This window comes from Diplotaxodon limnothrissa, linkage group LG17 (assembly GCF_057381915.1).
Source record: "Diplotaxodon limnothrissa isolate DT_005_m linkage group LG17, D_limnothrissa_male_GT1.1, whole genome shotgun sequence".
Lineage (NCBI taxonomy): Eukaryota > Metazoa > Chordata > Actinopteri > Cichliformes > Cichlidae > Diplotaxodon > Diplotaxodon limnothrissa.
This window is the reverse complement of record NC_140612.1, coordinates 15,601,351-15,622,661: the sequence shown is the minus strand read 5'-3', so window position 1 is coordinate 15,622,661 and position 21,311 is coordinate 15,601,351. Positions and strand designations below refer to the sequence as shown.

Genomic DNA, 21,311 nt, shown 5'->3' with positions numbered 1-21,311 from the left:
TAAACTGAGTTCTTGTCAATCTTTGATTGAACGCACGCGTTCATTTTACATTTACGTTACCAACGCAGTAAAAGTTACTTGACTTCAGTTTGAATGCCAGATGTTTAACCTTCTAAGACCCGAACTCTTCCACTGCATGCATTTTTGATTTCTCTTTGATATTTGGGCATATTGGGGCCCGATGAATGTAAAAACAAAGAAATACCTAATTTTTTTTTTTAACCTGATTTTTGTTTCTAAGAGAAATGAGAGCCACATATGAGGATATTCATTTAAAACTTCGATAGAACAGTAGCAGCATAATGTCCTCGTAAGTGGATATCAGGCCCTTGTAGAGCTAAATTGAGTATTTTGGTCTAAATAACCCAAATGTCCACATATGTGGTCGCCAGGTCCTAGGAGGTTAAACAATGACAGTATCCTAATAAATTAAAGGTGCTACAATGAGTATGTTTAGGTGGAACATATTGTTAATACTGAGAGGCATTTAGAATGTGAAGCACATAGTGCTTTTGAATGAATGCGACCATAATAACTCCTTTCTTTAATAAATACAGTGAGAATTAAAGGAGACATTAGTCATATTTGATCTCACGTAAAACCTTCTTACTCTCATGTACCCTCCTTTTTTTTTAAGCTCCATTAACCAATAAAACTGCTGTTATTTTAACTGCTGTTATGTCTCGTAATAATGAGCTTTCTTTTTTTGAGGCCATTTTTCAAGACTTCATAAATAACTGAACAAAACATGACTAAAAACAGCTTTGACTTCACCTGGCTTTGACTTCGTGTAAACATGCAGTTTTGCATTGGGCGTGGCATCCACAGCACAAGATAGTGATGCTGAATTTGCAATAGTTCTTACTGCTTTCTTCACTGTCATTCAACAAAAGTCAGACTTTGTCTCAGCATGTGGGAAAGAAGGCAAATGATAAAAATGTGCCAAAAAGACAGCAATGAAATGAAGTGAAATTGTTAATCAGAACATTTGGTTGAGCAGTAAAGTCTCAATCCCTTACGCAGGTGTCATATTGGTCGCACTGAACCACAATGACCGGGGGTCTCATGTTGAAGCTGCCTGTATAAATTATGTCACAGTGACACTTTTTGGTCAAAAAGATCCAACTGATATTTCGTCATGTCTAAAGAGATGTAGTGCTTTTGACATACAATGACAAATGGAAAATGCTACAAGTATTGACACCGTGTCTTTCTTTCTGCCTTTTTTTTTTTCAGAAGGAACTGAGCCTTCCCAGAAGAGGCAGCTTGTAAGTACCCATCATTCTCTTTGCCTTTTGTCTATTTCCAGCCTTATATGGAAATGGTTGGAACGTTTTTATGGTGCAAAGCAATCAACTTTATACACACCTCTGACTGTACGGGTCCTTTAAATTTCTTTGGAAAACAATGTCTTTCATCCTAAATTTCATCTTTAGTGGTCATTAGTATTGAGCAGAGCTTCAAGTGAAGGGATAAAGAGCTATTATTTAGAGGCCACTAAGTTTGTTTGTGTGCTTAGGCCTATTTATATCTTTTTGTGCGTGTGTGCGTGGCAAAGTTCTAATGTAATGTCATGCTGATAAGTCCTACCAAAAGTCAGAGATGCATTGGGGAAAATGCCATTCTAGTGCAGTCATCATAACAGTTCAGATGATTGCACTAGAATGGCATTTAAGCACTTGTTTAATATTTTGAGAGAAATTATTAAAGGCGTTTGCACTTTAGTCACATTCCCTTGACAGTGTTTCGAGGTCTCTCTGTATTTATCTTGATGTTGAGGTAATGTGGAGTTTGCGAGCCTTTGCAAAACCTTCAGCATGGAGTTACTCTGTGGTAGATCAGCTGGTCAGTGTAATCACTTCAGTCATTCTTCCTCATACTGGTACTATGTTCTTCTTGTAACATGTCCAAAGCAGTTTTTCTTTCATTCATTTCTCTCCCTCTTTATTTAACAAACATACCTCTGCTGATTATAGCTCAGAAGGAATTTTAAATTACTTCTGGGCTATAATCACACATGACCTGTGTCATTTAATTAATTAGTCTTGTCTCTCTGTTCACTGAAAAAACCTTTTTCTGAATTTTATAGGTTTTCTGAGTCTTTCTTGGCCATATTTGTGCCGATGTGGGTTCACAGTAGAACAAATCACTGCCAGAATGTGCTCAGTCATCCTAAAGCTGTTCTGCAGTCCTGCAGAGGGTTTCTTGTTTCTTCCTGGAAAGTGTAAGAGAAGAACCTTCTCTCAAAACGATTACTTTTTCTTGCAGGTCTCAACAGAAATGATGGAGGTTAAGTTAACTTCCATGTCCATTAGGAAATGAGGAATCAAATGCTTCGCAACCTTCCTCTTGCCTTCCTCAAGAACTTGATATCTTAAAAAATGTCTTGAGGGAATGTTTTCCCTAGCAGCACTAGTGTTGGGTAATATTATATATTCTTGCCTACTGTCATTAAAAAGTAATCTATGAAGCTTTAGTTAAACTAGAATAAAATTAGGACGATGATCTCCATATGACCAGGAAAACACTGGTTGGAAAATGATTGCACAGAATTTTTGGGCTTTCTAGAACAGATTAGAAGTAGCTGCTTGTCTGCTCCATGAAACGACAAAACACACAAATCAGAGCTATTAAGGTTTGTTAGAGTAGTTTACAGTGCATCTAACACCAGAAAGCATGTCTCATTTTGTCTTATAAAAAGAGGCATACTTGGGGAAATGAGGTACAGTACTAGTGGCATCTATTTTTTTTTAATAATTGTATATTATAAATTTGCTGTAGCACAGTAGTTTGATCCCTGCTTTGCGTACCAAAGAATCAGTGTATTTATCAGAGTGTGAAGCAGAAGATGCTTGTATGAATGTGTGTGATTAGATGAATGAGGCATGTTGTATAAAGTGCTTGTAATGTTCAGGTACAGTAAAAAGGCTCCGTGTGAGAACCGGCCCTCTTTAGAAACAGCCCAGTCTGTGGCAGATAGTCACACCTGACGTGTGGTGCAGTGTGGTATGGGGAAGTCTGTCGCTGGCTTTGGTACAGCACTACACATCTGATGAACAGATTTGTAACAGACAGCAGTAGATTTGAGATTTATCACAGTTTATCACGGCAGCACTATCGCAAACAGATTGCACATGCCAGCTTGACCCAGATTGATCAGAAACTGCCTTATTGCCATTTGTTCCCAGTTTATTTGGCATATCTATGCACCGAAGTCAGCTGGAAAATGGCAAGTGGTCTCAGACCTGGCCCCCATCTTTGAGCTTCCATTTCAAAGGCAGAGAAATTGCAAGTTGATTTCACAGGATCACTAAAATATTTGCATCATTGTCTGCTATGATAGCTGAAGCCCTATATTAGAATCAGCTTTATTGGCCAATCACATTAATACACAAGGTGTTGACTCTGTTTGATGTGACTCTCAATGAACATTGATATTCATTACTTCTTTGTTTGGTTAAAGTAAACACCATTTAGCTAAGATTGGATGGTTTCTGTGTTACTTGCAAATCAAAAGATTTCCCACAATCATCTTCACAATTCGCATTATCTTCCAGGATAAACCCTCGTCTCACATGAACAACTTCCATTAATGAGCAACGTGGGAACTACTGATGTATATTTCATCTTTTCCAGGCATTTGAGGCCTGTGAGGCTGCAATTCCAAGTATGATGAGAAAATCATATGAAATGAAATGCATTTTTAGGAATATTTTAAGGAATATTTAGCATCAGCAGTACTGAGAAAGGCTGCTAAAATCGTGACCAAACCCAGAGCATAAGATGTAAACGTGTATTTCTTTAGATCTTTTTTCCTCCTGGCTCTGGTGGTGTATAAAATTGTGCCCAATGTTTGAACTCTTTTCTGATCCCAGCCCACCAAAATTGTGGTAAATTTCAACAAACAAACACTCAAAGTATAAAAATGGTTGCTGTAGCAACAACCCCAAAACAACTTTTCCCCCTCCCATTGTTCCTTTCGAATCTTTGACTCTACAGAGCTGATCATTGGTTCCGTGAATATTAGGCTGTTTTTCATTTCCGTCTCTTTGTCCCAGCGTTGTTAAAAAATCCAAAAGAAGCCCATGAGTTTAAATTAAACTCAGATGGTTGTTCTAACTTCTTCCTCAGAGCCCACCATGTTTGTTTAATGAGCAATCTCAACTCTGCTTACCTCACTAGAAACTCAGCAGCACCATCTACTGGCCTGAATAAGCAGTTGATTTTACTTTATTATTCTGGTACTAAAAAATTCTAATTGAATTACAATTTGGCTTCACCCCTCCATGTTAAACTTGCTGTGTTCAAACGTCAGTAACAAGATGGGATAAGGTCAGTTACACACACGCAAGATGACATTTAGAAAAAGTGTTCTTTGTTTGGGGGCTTGCAAAGGAGCTCAGTGGGGGAATCATGTGACACTCATGCTCACTTTTATTTTGTGAGAATCCTCAGTGACCTTAATTTTAACTTCCACTAATAAATTCTGACCCCACCAGACCCCTTAATCTAACTTTTCCAAGTCCAGAGGCAAACACAAAGACCCAGTATAGTTTCTAATGGCATTCTCGTGTCCTGCTGCAGCTTCTATATTAGCTCAGTAATCACTCCAAATGAACCGAACTGTGTGTGCATGTGTTTCACTACGCAGCCAAAGCCAGCTGTGATTGGAGTCATTGTTTATGACTTAGCGATGTGGCTTATGAGCTGCATTTAGCCCGTCGCGCTTAGCAGTGTACCAAAGCTTCTCGGAAATGAGAATAGAGACAGAAAGTGGACAGCTGTACCTCACACATGCTCTAATATAGCATCATGAAAGTGTCTCCTGTGTTGACTTTTCTCTTTTAGGTGTTAACGTACGCTCAAAACCTGACCCAAAGAAAAACACCATCTGAAGAGGAGTCGGTTAAAAATAATTTTAGGTTGAATCCATAAAAATTGTAGGACTTTGTAGGAGTTTGGTAAATGTGACAGGAATAAAAAATAAGACTGAGTTTGAAAAGTGGTTAAGCAGTGTTTTCTGTTAAACTGTTTAATTTCTAACATATCCCAGTCATTGTCAGTTATTTTACATAATCTAACACAAGAAAAACCTCACAAAAAAAACAAAGCAAAACACAAAGACAACCCCAAAAGAAAAACCATGTGGAATAAAAGTTTAAACAGGTTAAAAAGCATTAAAACACTCTTTCAAACATTATATTTTCTCCAGATATAATGTTCTCTAGAAATTCTCCCATAATAAGCCAAGCCAAACGGCACAGAAGGAGACGTCAGGCTTTACTCCACTCTTTATCTTCCCACCTCCCTGTTTGACCCCTCCCTCGAGCCTTCTGTTCACCCGTCCCTCTGTAGTCAGTTCTCTTGGACGGTCTGATCCCAAACAGGCTGAGACTTTTAAGGAACTGAAGGGAGATTAGCAGGGCCGGCTGTACCCGGGGAGGTTCTGGCAGGCACTCTGTTCCTGGGGACGTGCAGGCAGGACACTTCCTCCAAACTTTTGCTATGGCTGAGCGGTAACAGGAGCTGATAACTAAGGAGTTGGTCCTTTTTCTTTTCTGACTTGATGGGACAACACAGAACGTAATGTTCTCTCTGACTTTGGGATTACGTTTTATGCAAGAAGAGAAACAAAAGGATTTCTTTTGTGTTTTTAACAGACTTTGGATTCATCAGAGGAAGACAAAATGAGAAGGAGGAAAGGTCAATTGAGTTTGTGTAACACACACCAAATTTGTTTATCCAGCTCAGATAAATATGTGTGTTGCTTGCACGTAGCTCCACACTCTGTTTGTGTGTGTTTGTGAATTAGCAAGCCCATGCTTGCCGGTGGAAGAGCAGTCTACCCCAGATACCTCATACAGCTGAGTCTCTGTGTGGAGATAAGAGTAGGTGCTGACGTAGCACAGGCTAAGCTCATTCTTTTATACATGAAGGTGCTGTCAGCAGTCTGACCCATGGAAAACTAAACTACATGAGAGTTTCTGGTCCTTTGGAGGAGCTGCTCAGTGGTCAGTATGTATTTGACCGACAGATGAGCTGATACAGGCGGGTGGATTATTAACGATTACAGCTGATTCATTTGTCCCAGTACACAAGATGAAGAGGAGGAGGGAGCGATCAGGAGCCCCGCAACTTCGCCTCCAGTAAGAGTGTGTGTACACGGCATGTTCAAATTTGTGTGTGAAAGCGAATGAAGATTAGGTTCATATCAACACAACAAGAGCCGTATCCCATTTCCTTCTCGTTTATTTGTGCTAAACAGACAGAGGTATTCTTATATACAAGTACCACCTCAAGATCAATAATGTGAATATTGTGATTTATCTGTTTAGTCTCTATTTTAAGAGGAAAATAACAGAAAAGTGCTCATCTTAAGCTTATAGGAATAGGACAAGCTCAGGAACTGATGTTGGGCCACTTCGTACTTCATGGCACGTTCATAATCACTAATAGTGACCAAGTTCCCACAGTCCACAGTACATTTAGCACTTTAAAAAGAGTTAGCAACATTAGCAAACTGCAGGCCAACCAGACGTTTAAGAGGCTTAGCTTTGTCTTTACATTAATTTCAAATAACATCCCCAACAGATGTTTTTATTGTTTACCCACATGCTGTATTTCACAAACTGGACATCATTGGACAAAGTCTCTTCATATATTAAATATTCATATGATCCATTTAAGACAACAAAAAATTGATACCAAAGAAGAGAATTAAAAGCATTGATGATATAAAATATAAAAAATTACATATTGCTTTTGGGAATTGAAAGTTAGTGCATACATGAGTGAGATGTTGATATCAATTTAAACTTTAATATTTTCAAATAAAGACGGAAACTTTGTGTAGGTGACACATCAATGACCCACATACATTCACAGTGCTGAACACACATAGTGTACATACATAGTGTGTCAGTGAAATGGAAACCATGAGGAGCCATGAACACGAGAAGGTATCAGAGTGAGATCCCAGCAGGGAGGGAAATCCTTCACCAGCTTAACAGATTACTGTGACTCTGTGCTTGCACTCTTTCACATGTGTATACAGCCAATGTTGTTTTTTCTTACTTTCTGTGGAGGTTTGAACAAATTATTGAGGCAATGCTGGCCTTTAAGAAGATATATTGTAGCTAACTTCCAGAATAATTAAATATTAATAATAATAATATATTGCAATATTTATATATAATAATTTGCACACTGCTGTTATTTAAAATAAGAAGCACAGACAACCCCCCCCCCCCCCCCCCCCCCCAAGCTTTCGAGTTGACTGATATGTTCGTGTTAATATAGAGAAGCAACATGCATCATCTTACACTGCATAATATTCAGTGGTATTTTTCAGCTCATCTCAATCAACTTTATGTGACACTGTCACTACAAACCTTCCAAAAACCTACTGGTCAGACTGCTCCACACTAATATTTGGGACACAGTGTTGTTTTTTCACTGCTGTGCCAGCTGGTGTGACTTAGTTTCCAGGCTAGCATTTGATGATGACTTTGTCTTTAATTCTGCTTCCAAAATTGGTGTGTTAAAAACTATAGAGGCACACCACAGATGGCCTTACAGTATGTTAGGTAAAAACTGCAGATACTAAAATGTGTGCAGCCCTTGACCTCCCAGTAGGTGGTCTCTCCCACTCTGCCCCATCCAGCAGGGGGGAGGGGACGTGGAGATCAACACCATAAGGTCATTCTGCCCTGCATAGCTGTGACAACTGACAGCTGAATTTAAACCTAAAACAGTGTGTGCTTCTTATCACTACCACTCACTGTAACCCAGTGAGTTAGACAAAACTGATTGAGTCAGACCAATTCTATCCACATTAGTGCTATGACTTAGCTCAGTCTACCAGCTGACCCGGTGCCTCCCTGGGAGTACTTACAGAGCTCTTTGAAGCTGATCCAAGACTGTGTCCAGCCATCTCTGGCTGTGAGAAGTTAGTATGTGAGGCTTTCTACCTGCTGTGAGGGGACATCTGCAGGCAGTCAGACAATATGTTGGGGACACTTAGTAGTGACTTCTGCTCGGGTGGTGTATGTTCAGGCAGTATAATTGTTATACTGTCAGCCGGTTACTGAAAAAAGTATAGTTTCTACACAACCAACAAGTTCGTGGTGTTTAGTTCAGATGAGGAACCCTCCCTAACTGAGAGGGAGCCTGTGTTCTCTTTCAGGCGTCACTCTGTATTTCTCTATGGGAAATACCATCTGGTGTGACCTGAGTGGAAGATCCACTACCAATATGTGTGTATCAGACGGACCTATCACTTCAAGGACACACAGTCTTCAACACCTCCCTTAATAACCCTTGGCCCAACACCAGGCATTATTGCTTTCTTTCCTGTGCAGATCACTAGAGCTCCTCAGTGGTCCTGAACCATTGTAATTTTTTGTTTTTGTTTCAGGATTAATTATTACTTTGTAATTACATTTTTGTTTTGTGACGATATTTTTCCGGTAAGCTGGTGTCAAATTGTTTAAAACTTGAACTTTATCAAGCTAGCACATTAAGTGAGCTTGTGCTCGTGTAGCTATTTGCTTGCTAACCTGAGCATTAGTATTTATGGCTTCTACTGGTGCCAATCATGGTGGTAGCTGGTGCATTACCTTGGCCTCCAGTAACACTGTGAGGAATCTTGTTTCTGACCAGGATGTGTCCTTCAATGTGCGTATTAAACAGATATGTAGGGCTGATTTCTTCCATTTATGCAATATCTCTTAAATTAGAAATGTCCTGTCGTGATGCTGAAAAACTAGTTCATGCATTTGTTAATTCTAGGCTGGACTACTGTAATTCATTATTATTAGGATGTCCTAAAAACTCCCTGAAAAGCTTTCAGTTGATCCCAACTGATGCCGCAAGAGTACTGACAGGGACTAGAAAGAGAAAGCATGTTCACCCATACTGGCTTCTCTTTATTGTGTATGGTAAATGGTAAATGGCCTGTATTTATATAGCGCTTTACTAGTCCCTAAGGACCCCAAAGCGCTTTACATATCCAGTCATCCACCCATTCACACACACATTCGCACACTGGTGATGGCAAGCTACATTGTAACCACAGCCACCCTGGGGCGCACTGACAGAGGCGAGGCTGCCGGACACTGGCGCCACCGGGCCCTCTGACCACCACCAGTAGGCAACAGGTGAAGTGTCTTGCCCAAGGACACAACGACCGAGACTGTCCGAGCCGGGGCTCGAACCGGCAACCTTCCGATTACAAGGCGAACTCCTAACTCTTGAGCCACGATCGTGTATCTGCCTTCCAGGGGAAAAAAATGCTGGCTCATAGGTCGACTCAGGAATTGTGGTGATTTCCAGACTCTCAGCAGGTACCAGTCAAAGAAAATCCCCGATCACTCGGGGGAAGATTGAGTGAGATGCTGTGTCCTTGAAGTGATTGGTCTGTCTTTGAAAGATGTGGTGGTAGTTTAGTGTCCATGACTGATCACACCAGAAGGTGCTTACTATAGTGAGATACCTATCTTGATTGTCAGAGAACTGGGGTTACCCAGGTAAACAAGTGCTATTAGGCCTCATTCACCACCACTGTTATCTTACCATTGAATCAGAATTATTCTACATCCATAGATGCATTCTTGTTATCTGCATGCTGTCACCCAACTATCTCACTACACAGAAACATCTTAAGCTTTATGGAGAATGCAGTGACGGATTTGTAAAAGAAATCTTGAAAAAACAAGTTAAACAAGTAAAAAGCATGATTTAAAATTGATTAAAACAAGCAGACAAACTAATTAACAAACAAACAAAACAGTATATAAAATCAGAACAGTAGAACAGTAGAGTAGTAACCAAAGAAGGTTTTGCTAAACTTTGTTTCAGTGTAGTGTAAAAATTGTCACAGTGTAGCTCCTCTGGTCCAGCTAAAGGCACAGCAGGCAGGGAGTTGATGGTGTTAAACCGCCCAGCGCACACCCACACATCGTCACACATCTCTCCTTGCGTCTTTTTCTCTTCATCTTCATCCCCTCCCTCCTCTTTTGGCAGAATCTGGTCACCAGCTCAGTTGCGTTGCCACGGCAACAACAGCCTCCTCCAGCACCTGCTTTCCCCCTCTTCCTTTCATCCCTCTGTCATTCAGCCCGCCCTAGTCAACCTCGCCCTCTCCTCTTCGTCCTCCTCTCCCTCTCTCTGTTACTGTGATGGCCCTCTGTCAGCCCCTGTTTACCAGTGGGGAAACCCCTTCCTTTGGAGGTAAGACCCACCCTGCGTGTCATCTCATAACTGTTTGGTCTTTTGGGGTGTGTGTTGTGTTCTCCTTCTTTTTTTGTCCCCATTACTCAGTTTGCCGACCTTTTGTTGGTGTTATAGCTGACAGACCGCTGAGAGCATCCAGCAAACGGCACTAATGAGCTGTGTTCATCTGGTGACACAAGAAAGCACTTACAACACTCTTTTGCTGTTTTTAAAGAGCAACTCACTTTGTTTAGCAGCTTCCAATTGCAGGGTTGTTTGTTTGATCGTTTATAGCTTCTTAATTTTAGTTTAAATCCATCTTTTATGTTGGAAAACAAAAACACTCACACAAACACAACAACACACAATCTTCTGCATTGAATTTGACTTTATGAAATAACCAGACTTGCAAATGTGGTTGACCGCTGGAATTCAAATAAATGAAATCACCTCATCAATATTATAGTTATTGTTAGATATAGAATATTATTATACAAAAATGATAAATGGATTAGGTCTTTTATAGCGCTTTTTCACGCTACCTGACCACTCAAAGCACTTTGAACATTCATCCTTATACACCCTTTCATGCAACTACTTTTTTCTACGTAAGTGTTTTCTTATCGAACATTCTCAGATGAACGAGCAGGATAGAGAGCAGCCCAAAGATATTTGGCATGCAGACTGCAGCAGCCAGGGATCGAACCACCAACCTTCTGACTAGTAGATGACTTGCTCTACCTCCTGAGGTGCACATAACCCGAGTAAATGGAAAAAGATCATTTCTTTTTTTTTTAAGGAAAACAGTTTAGCAGTCCAAAGTGTTTTCTTTCTCCAAAGTTCTCCGATCACACACTGAGATAAAGCAAACTTACCTTGCATTTGCTGAAAAGTATTGGGCCATTTTTCTCTCTACAGTGGGGCAAAAAAGTATTTAGTCAGCCACCGATTGTGCAAGTTCCCCCACTTAAAATGATGTCAGAGGTCAGTAATTTGCACCAGAGGTACACTTCAACTGTGAGAGACAGAATGTGAAAAAAAAATCCATGAATCCACATGGTAGGATTTGTAAAGAATTTATTCGTAAATTAGGGTGGAAAATAAGTATTTGGTCAATAACAAAAATACAACTCAATACTTTGTAACATAACCTTTGTTGGCAATAACAGAGGTCAAACGTTTACTATAGGTCTTTACCAGGTTTGCACACACAGTAGCTGGTATTTTGGCCCATTCCTCCATGCAGATCTTCTCGAGAGCAGTGATGTTTTGGGGCTGTCGCCGAGCATCACGGACTTTCAACTCCCGCCACAGATTTTCTATGGGGTTGAGGTCTGGAGACTGGCTAGGCCACTCCAGGACTTTCAAATGCTTCTTACGGAGCCACTCCTTTGTTGCCCGGGCGGTGTGTTTTGGATCATTGTCATGTTGGAAGACCCAGCCTCGTTTCATCTTCAAAGTTCTCACTGATGGAAGGAGGTTTTGGCTCAAAATCTCACGATACATGGCCCCATTCATTCTGTCCTTAACACGGATCAGTCGTCCTGTCCCCTTGGCAGAAAAACAGCCCCATAGCATGATGTTTCCACCCCCATGCTTCACAGTAGGTATGGTGTTCTTGGGATGCAACTCAGTATTCTTCTTCCTCCAAACACAACGAGTTGAGTTTATACCAAAAAGTTCTACTTTGGTTTCATCTGACCACATGACATTCTCCCAATCCTCTGCTGTATCATCCATGTGCTCTCTGGCAAACTTCAGACGGGCCTGGACATGCACTGGCTTCAGCAGCGGAACACGTCTGGCACTGCGGGATTTGATTCCCTGCCGTTGTAGTGTGTTACTGATGGTGACCTTTGTTACTTTGGTCCCAGCTCTCTGCAGGTCATTCACCAGGTCCCCCCGTGTGGTTCTGGGATCTTTGCTCACCGTTCTCATGATCATTTTGACCCCACGGGATGAGATCTTGCGTGGAGCCCCAGATGGAGGGAGATTATCAGTGGTCTTGTATGTCTTCCATTTTCTGATGATTGCTCCCACAGTTGATTTTTTCACACCAAGCTGCTTGCCTATTGTAGATTCACTCTTCCCAGTCTGGTGCAGGTCTACAATACTTTTCCTGGTGTCCTTCGAAAGCTCTTTGGTCTTGGCCCTGGCGAAGTTTGGAGTCTGACTGTTTGAGGCTGTGGACAGGTGTCTTTTATACAGATGATGAGTTCAAACAGGTGCCATTCATACAGGTAACGAGTGGGGGACAGAAAAGCTTCTTACAGAAGACGTTACAGGTCTGTGAGAGCCAGAGATTTTCCTTTTTTGAGGTGACCAAATACTTATTTTCCACCCTAATTTACGAATAAATTCTTTACAAATCCTACCATGTGAATTCATGGATTTTTTTTTCACATTCTGTCTCTCACAGTTGAAGTGTACCTCTGGTGCAAATTACTGACCTCTGTCATCATTTTAAGTGGGGGAACTTGCACAATCGGTGGCTGACTAAATACTTTTTTGCCCCACTGTATATGCTCTGACGACAGGGTGACTATTCTCAGTCAATACTCCTAAGGTTGTTTTCCCATATCATATCTAGATTTCTTTTGCAATCAGAGGAGTTGTCTTCTGCTGGCCATTAGGAAGAATACTTGATTGGTCTTTGTTCAGACTTCTGCTCAAGTAGATCGAACCGTCAACGTAACACAGAGACGAGTTTGGGAGAAACACTCATGGTCTTGCCGGGCAATGCTAAAGGGATGAAGACCATTGAATAAACAACATGGCAGAATTGAAAAATAGATATTATATCACCCATACTCATTGGTTGGGCAGGTCATCTACTGTACCACCCAGAACGTCGGTGATTGATCTCCAGCTTTGCCTGTCCATGTATTGAAGTAACCTTGGGCAAGATACTGAACCGAAAGTTGCTCCTGATGTGTTGGAGTGTGTACCTACACAAGTGTTTAGGTATAAATCAAAGTTTTGCATGAATGTGTGTGTGATTTAATCATTTATAGCTTCATGATTTTAGTATAACTGGGTAAATGACACTTGTAGCAGAAAATGCTTTGAGTGCTTAAATTAAGTAGAAAGTGTTTCTTTTCTGCATCAGTCCTGTATTGGTTGCATTCAGATATCTGTCTGTGAGCATCTGTGACCTGATGACAAGTGTGTCTCAGCTGAAACTGAAGTCAGCTGAGCTCCACTTAGAAACACAGGGGTTAGAAGACAGAAGGGAGGAGGCAGCACTGTGCAGCGAGAAAGGATCAGAATAGGGAGAATAAGAAGAGGGAAGGCGGGAGGAGAGACACTAACAGCTCTCACACGCATTTGATGTTGCCGGTGTGGCAGGTGGAAGCCAGCGTCTGTTTGTTGACCGCGTCCTCTGCCGAGTGTCGCCGTGTCAGAGCAATGATTGCACTGCACTAGTGTTAGCATGTCTGAGTCCTTCTGGACGGTGCTCTCCAATTTCTCGCTGCCTGAGAGAAGCATGCTGCGGCGCTCCAAAAGGTACAAACACATCCTTTCTCTTTCATTTCTGGTAGCCTCCATTATCTTACCTTCATTGAGTTTTTTTCCCTCTTTCATATATGCCTTTTTTATTTTCATGCCACTGCCTATGTTTTGCTCCGTTTTCCTCTCTTTTATCGTTCCTCTTCCCTGCATGTCTTAATGCTCAGCAGGAGCAGCTCCAAAATGAAGGTCAGCTAACTGGATGTGTGTTTTGATGTATGAACAGGGTGCTTTTTGAGTATAAGTTATTGTCATTTGGTGCTGGCATCTGCAGTGTGCACGTTTGTTGTCAAATTCTTTTTTTATCCTATGCTCTCGATATGACCATATTTACAGTGACATACCTAAGTGTGATTTGACAACGAGCATCGTGTTCCTTCGTCTGTCGTTCTCTCAGTTGACCCCTCTTCTTCTTCTCTGCTCTCTCCTCTCTGTCAGTCAAAGCAGAAGTAGCTTCTCCAACAGGAACAAGAGGGAGAGACAGGGCTGTACTTATCACTTTGAAGCAGCAATTTTCTTTGCTCCCTGTAATAACAGGGGTAGCAGCTGACACACACACACACACACTCACTCACTCACACACACACACGTGTCACCATGTCCTGTGGTGTGTTGCTCTTTTGTTACCTCCAGAGCAGTGTTTTTAAGGGAGGAATGCTTGTGAAGTGAGACTCCTGCATAGCAACAGGCTCTGTCAGTTTTTGGAGTGGATACAGTCGACTGATGACGTTAAGCTGTAATCAGGCATAACATTCATCATTTGCACTGATTGAAGGTGATCTGAAGGTTTTAAAATAAACTGTGTTCTTTTTTTGTAGCAGCGTTTATCACATTCGGATCAGAAGCATAATACATTTTGCTTTTCCATCATTTACAGAAATGTCTACATACAGATTATTTTAAGCTCTCTAAGTTAGCCGTATAGTTTTAACATCATTTCAAATGCAAAATGGTTCTATTTTTGCATTATTGTTTCATTAGCCTGCGCTTAAAACAAAAGTGTGCTTCTTTTGTCAGTTTTAGACTTCAAAAGATTGTAGCTCCACTGTTCTTTGATATCATTTCCTCTTTTATACTTGCTATTTGACATTAAATTGGCACAATGGGAACTGCAGTCAGCTAAAATTGCCTGATAATGTGTAAGTCCATCTTGTGCCAGCAAAACATGGCACAGACACCAGATCCCTGGGCTGTCCTCTGCAGCTGAACCTTCAGGTCTGTGCAAAACTAACCTATAGGAACTGGGAATGGTGATTTAAGGTGAAAATACTATTTCATATTCTCTGAGAAATGCTGTTAGTGTCCACTGTGTATATAGTTGTTTTTAGGTTTACTATGACATGGAACACTACAGACAACCATCTGCTAGCAAGCAAATTAATCATCTGGAGATTTTTGGTCCAGCAGTTTCTTTGCAACCAATGTCACCCAGTGACTACCAGCAACCTTCAGGAACCACCAACCACATTTTTCCCTAGCAACCGGTGCTTTGTATCCTGTTCAATATGGCAGCTCTTGGGCAAGGTTTTTTTTATTATTATATTTTTGCCTTTAGTGGATAGTGGTACAGTGGAGAGAGTGAGCGAGGGGGAAGACATACACCAAAGGGCCACAGGTTGAACTCAAACCTGGGTCGCCTGCTCACCCAGTGAGCTAAACTGCCACCTGCTCTTGGGCAATGTGCACATGACGTCAAAACCAAAATAGTGCAATAGTTAAGACCTGCCACTAAGTTAATAAATGACTGAATGAACCATTTGACTTGTGTTGTAATTTACTGACTGTTTGAATAGGAACCCCAGAAACACTGGCTGCTTTGTGTTTCATAGTTTCTTTATCTTTACAGTGTTGGTGACGGTGACAGTGATCTAGATGAGTACCTTTAATTTTTCTGATGCCACTCTAATAAAGGTGCTTTATAAAAAAACGTTTCCTCTAAAAACCCTTTTCATTTAAAAGAAAACAAAAGTTTGATGCAACGTTTTTTGTTAGAAACTGTTCACAGTGACACAAGAACAATGCAGAGTTGAATCCTTTCTCATTTGTTAGATCATTAACCCTAAAGCTCTTGCCGCAGGAGCATACACACATGTCACCATACAGTCTGTTATCACTTTGATTTCCTGTGGTGGCTGTAACCCGCAGACAAAGTTATTGTGTGGGCTGTGGGAAATGTGTTTCGCTATAGATCTTATCCACATAAACTTACCTTCTGTCTGTTTAGTGTGTGTGTGTGTGTGTGTGTGTGGGTACATCTGCCAGTGCAGCTGTTTGTTAGTCTGTCAGCCATGTCAAAACCTGTATGTCTACTTCTATAACTGTGCCTTTTGTGTGTTATAGTGAAAAAGTTTATTGGATCTCAAGGTTTTTGTCATTTTAGAGACATAAAGTAAGCAGACGTGTGTTCAAACATTTACAGATTTGGGAAAACAAAGTGGTGGGCATGTCATAAATCCCCTAAACTCATATTTAAGAAACAAACAAATAAGCCTTTTTTTTTTCTGTTGCTGTAAATGATATCTTTTAATCACTTTCCACCATACTATTAAATGGGCAGGTGGATCAACTTGGATAAAAACTGCTAAGAGAAAAAAAGGCCATTCTAGCTGTGGTAATGTTGACTGAAGATTCAGCCATAAATCCTTCTTCAGCCAGAGAAGCAATTCAGTCTTGGTGCTGTTACCTGACAGCCTGCTGCTTTGATGATACCAGGTACCCAAAAGCTTACTTATCTACCCACACATACAAACACACACAGAACCACACACACATGGATACACACACTCAGACAGTGTGTCTAGCCGTCAGTCAGTTCTGCATAATGGATGCATGTTTCCCAGCAGGGATCCAAAATGCCTGCAGGAGAAAGAAGGAAGGTAGGTTGGTAGTCTCGGTACTGAAGTTACATTTGTCTATGTGAGTCAGAAATAAACATACAGGAAGCTAATGTTGACAGTGGTTCAACCAACAGCAACTTACTGGAGTTGCTCTTGATTTTTAACTGTACCAGCTTTGTATCCTTTGCGCCTTTGTACCATCATATGTCCTTGGTACCTTGGCTGGTGACCCAAAACTAATGAAGGGAGAAGGAAATACAAAACACAGTCTAATTTCTATTTTAAATTACTTGGCTGCAAATCTCCACTGTCTTATGGTCAGCATAAACTAAATGCATTAAGGTATATATATATTTCAAACTGTCAGTGTTTGACGGCCAATCCATTTATATATGTGAAACATGACTTCCAATCCTTATGTTACTTGAAGTAATTGAACATGAAGTGTATAAGCAGAAGAAAATGATTGGCAGAAGAGTCATAATGATCATAATAACACTTTTATCGCTCATACTATATTCATCTCACTTCAGCAATATAGTAGAAGAGCTTCGATATATTTCTAAAAGCATCATGTTATAGATTCATTTTATATTCTGGTCAGTAACAGATGAAAGAAGCTGACATTGTTTTTAATGGAAACTCCTCTGCCTCAGTAAATTAAGCTCCACTGGAAGGCACCTGCTCACTTCCTCTTTTCCCCAAGCGTTTCTGATGCGTGACTCGGATGGTATTCCATATTGTTGAGACAGTCACTATGATTTGTTCATTAACTTTGTTCACAGCAGCAGACTGAGTGACGGTTGCTGTAAAGAAACCTTTACATGCTGAACAGTTTTTTTGTTTTAGCGGGACTCTCAGAGCCGCAAGCCATAATTGTCACCCTTCTGTCGTCTCCTGGCGAAGGCGGTTCATTTGTTCCTTTGCTTCTCTTAATCTTCTTCTCTTCGCTTCTCATCCCTTGTTGTTACTCTGAATCTTCTGCTTTCTGGCAGACATTTGTCAAACCAACATCACCTTTTCCACATTTACCTCAAGATTTCCATTTTAAAACTTTACAAATTACCTCAGCAACCATTCCTGATTTCTTTGAAGGCTTGGATGGCATTTACAGATCCAGAAAAATTCTAATACGTCTTTTGTCTCCAGAAGTTGATTCTGGACGTAGCGTAGCGTTTTCAGTGTTTCTACGTCCAGATGAACAGAATCAACTTTTGGAGATTTACTTACCTGGATGATTCAGCATGCATCAAGAAATGTGACTTTTGGTTATAATTTGAATTTTAAATTGAAAATGAATCCAATGATCAGATTTCTTTGACTTTCTTGACCACACCCCTTCTCCCCAGAGGATGGAGCCTATACATTTTGGAGCCTCAATCATCTGTTCTCATTTGCAGCATCAAGACTTCAGCTTAACATTTTTTGATGACAAACCCAATGACCTTTCTTCTAATAGCACCTTAAGGCCATGCAACTGTTTAATTAGCTTCCCTGTTGTTCATTCAATCCATTACTTTAATACTTGAAGTTGTAGTCATTATTGCAGACTCTGAATTTTGGTCATCAGTTCATCTCTCTCTCTTTCCAGCTGACCCTTTCTGTACATCTCTTCTACTATTTCCTAATGATCACCTGCCTTAGGCCACTTTTTTGTGTAGGCGTTTGTGTTTTCGACGTTTAAATTTCAGGCTTTAGGGGAAAACTTTCAAAAGATCAATGGTGTATATGTGTGTCTTCGTAAGATGAAGATATTCCATGAACACACATCACTGAATCTTTAATTTGGCAGTACATCTGTCATTTATGTTTGTGTGTCGACTACATGCTGCCACAAACTGCTGAAGTGGCACATTTCAGCAGATGGTAGAAGATACATGCATTTGCATACAGAATATCGTATCTACATTACACATAGTATTTTTTGCCATTATGAAATATATTTTTTAAAATCCCAGATGCGCTTTTTGTTCCCTTTACATAACCTTTACCTAAATATCAATTCTAATATATTAACTCTGAAGCTAGACTAAAGGACTAGGGTAAGATTTACTAAAGTTCCTAAACTTTAGGCGTAGAAATCATAGAACAAAGATTAAGAGCATATCTGACAAGAAAATTTAAAAACATACTTAAGAGAGATTTCAAACTATTTTTTTCTTTGTGGAAAAATGTTTGTTGTGTGATCATTCAGGCGCGTTTAGCCTGTCAAAAACACTGCACTACACAACTGCATAATTACAGCCAGCAGATGTGATGGGCCAATTAACACAGCACACACATGCTGTTACTGTGCCGACACCTGCTGGCATCGAGACAATTTGCCAGGAGAGTCCCAATTTGTCTGTCCATTTGTTCTCTAAAGACATTTTCCTACAATTTAGAATAATATACACACAGCAGGACTGAAAGGAAGTACTTAGCATTTGTCTTCTGTACAGACATAATACAGGACTGCTTGATTTGTACTCAATCAAAGATGAACAAATGCCAACCATTCTGTTTTAACTATAAAGGGTAAATTTATAGTTAAAACTTTTTTTTAAAAAAATCTGCTTTTAGCTTTGATGCTGTCAGTGAGTCAATAATCAATAATAATGTTTCAATATACGAGCTCTGTCATGATCAAGAACCTTAAAGTTTACGAAAGTAAAATGTTAAAAACTAACCACTGTTTTTATCCACTGCTAAAGTTACAAAACAAAAAAGAAAAGTAAAAGACAGTGTCGTCATAATCTGACACACGCATAGTTTTGAAATAGGTTCCATTCAGAGAGATGCAGTTCAACAGGCTGCTGTGTAGATTGATATAAACCTGCGTCAGCTGCATAGGGAGAGAATAGTAGTAAATGACATAAATCATAATTTTGTTGGTCTTGTGTGTGGGATTAAAATAGCTCCAGGTAATTAGTTATCCTGCAGTATGGAGATCCTTTACAGCCTTTGTGATGCTTTCCATGTTCACAACTCTGCTAGGCTCCACTCGGGTCCCAATCATCAGAAAGCGAGCTCAAGGATACCTTTTTGTTTTTGTTGCTAGTCTGCTTTTTGGACTTGGCCATTGAGAAACTACATTACGACGGGCCAACTGCACATGCATCCCAGTCCTTGTAGAAGAAGTAGAACAAGTATAACTACACTGTCAGTGTCTGCAACTGATTCTTGTTGAGTTTTGCTTTAGATTTCATTATGTGTCTTTAAGTATTTGCGATATTACAGCGTTTTATCATTTTTTAATTTTCATTTTTCATTTTAGTTTTGGTTCATGTCTTCATGTTTAGTTGTTTTAGTTTCCTCAGTGTTGCCTCGTCTGTTCCTCTTTCTGTTGGTGCCTGTCCTTCTGCGTCTGTTATCAGGTTTAGTGTGAGCAGAGTTCAACATACCCCAGCTATCTTTCTGTTATCTGGATTCACTGAACATTGGAAATCAAGATAAGCAGTCATACAAAGCTGCTTATCAACTCGCTAAGTTAACTCTGGGTTTCTCTGCACGTTCACATGGAAGGTGTGGGACATCTGACTACAACTACGTCACCAAATTGAGACACGAGAGAATCTGATGGCTTAAAATCCAGCATTTCATTAAGTTTATATTTAAAATAGAAAATCATTTTGTTTTTTGCTCTTTCAGCTGCAGCCCTGGTAGTACTTAGTGGTCAGAGTAGATCATCAGAATTCAAAGTTATACTTAGTCTACATGCAAATTTAAAATGAAGATCTCTAAGCGCAGTATAGGTGTACTGTTTGAGGACCAGATTTTCTGAGAACCGAGGGAAAAAAAGTCTTCCCATTGAACATTTCTTCAATTTCCGTCCTCTTTGGCACTAAAACAGAATACCCAGACTCAGGAGATATCAATGGAAAGCCCAGGATGTCCTCTATTAAGCACATCAGGACTTAGTAGGGTAGCTCAAATAAGTCAAAAGATATTGACGAAAAACAAATGTCCATTACACAGGACAGAAATGAATAGGCTGGTTCTCAGAAGGGTATATCAAGGCTCAAAAAAATAAACATTTTGTAGATTTTCAGGCAGCACAAATAAAAATCAAGGAATAGAACTGAGTCATAGAATCTCTACTTTTTACTGATGTTCATCAGGGAAATGCAAAGACATTACAGTGTTGAATTACACTCTGAATTACACTCCTACCATCCACGCACGAGGTCTTCCAGTAATAGTGACTGCTGTTTTCCATAAAGTTAATTGGTCAGTAGGTGTTGATTTTGCACCAATTGCTCCCTAACCTGAAAAATAACCTGAGCAGGTTAGGTTTGCAGCAAAAACTACCAAAACAATATACTCCAGCACGAAGTGAGCCACCTTCATTGTAGATAAAATGGGATTGAACATGACGTTACCTGGATAAAAAACATCCTGCTTTGTAGTCCAGGTCTCTCGTCTCCATTTTGGTTTGGCTGTGAATTCTCTCGGGGTTTTTTTCTTCTGGTTTTTACTTAATGTTTGTCTAGTTGTTCTCACATGTGGCGGTTTTCACGTGTTTCCCATTTTCTTCCCTCTTCCCAGTTAATTCCCTCAGTCGGTCTTGTCCTCCGCCTTGTTCACTCACCTGTTTTCATAACATTGGGCGCCTATCACTATAGCCTGAGTTTAGCTTCCTGTGCTTTGCTAGCTTTTATACTGTTTAGCAATCGTTGTGCAGCATCTTTTGTGAACATACAGCTTTTGGTTCTCTGTCACTCTTAAAGCATGACAGAATAGGTGTAATGCTCATTTTTAAAATATAGTCAC

General features: G+C 40.2%; 1 protein-coding gene across 4 annotated transcripts in view; it reads left to right on the top strand.

Moving 5' to 3' along the window:
* The window catches only part of mast2 (microtubule associated serine/threonine kinase 2), a 143,152-nt gene that overhangs the window by 72,601 nt on the left and 49,240 nt on the right, over positions 1–21,311 (top strand). For 3 of the 4 annotated variants that reach the window (XM_085376302.1, XM_085376301.1, XM_085376300.1), the window contains exon 4: positions 1,237–1,268. In XM_085376302.1, the coding sequence (XP_085232428.1) occupies positions 1,237–1,268 (32 nt within the window). Of the gene's footprint in view, positions 1–1,236; positions 1,269–9,872; positions 10,231–21,311 lie in introns of those variants that run through there. The other variant, XM_085376303.1, reaches the window with a different exon arrangement.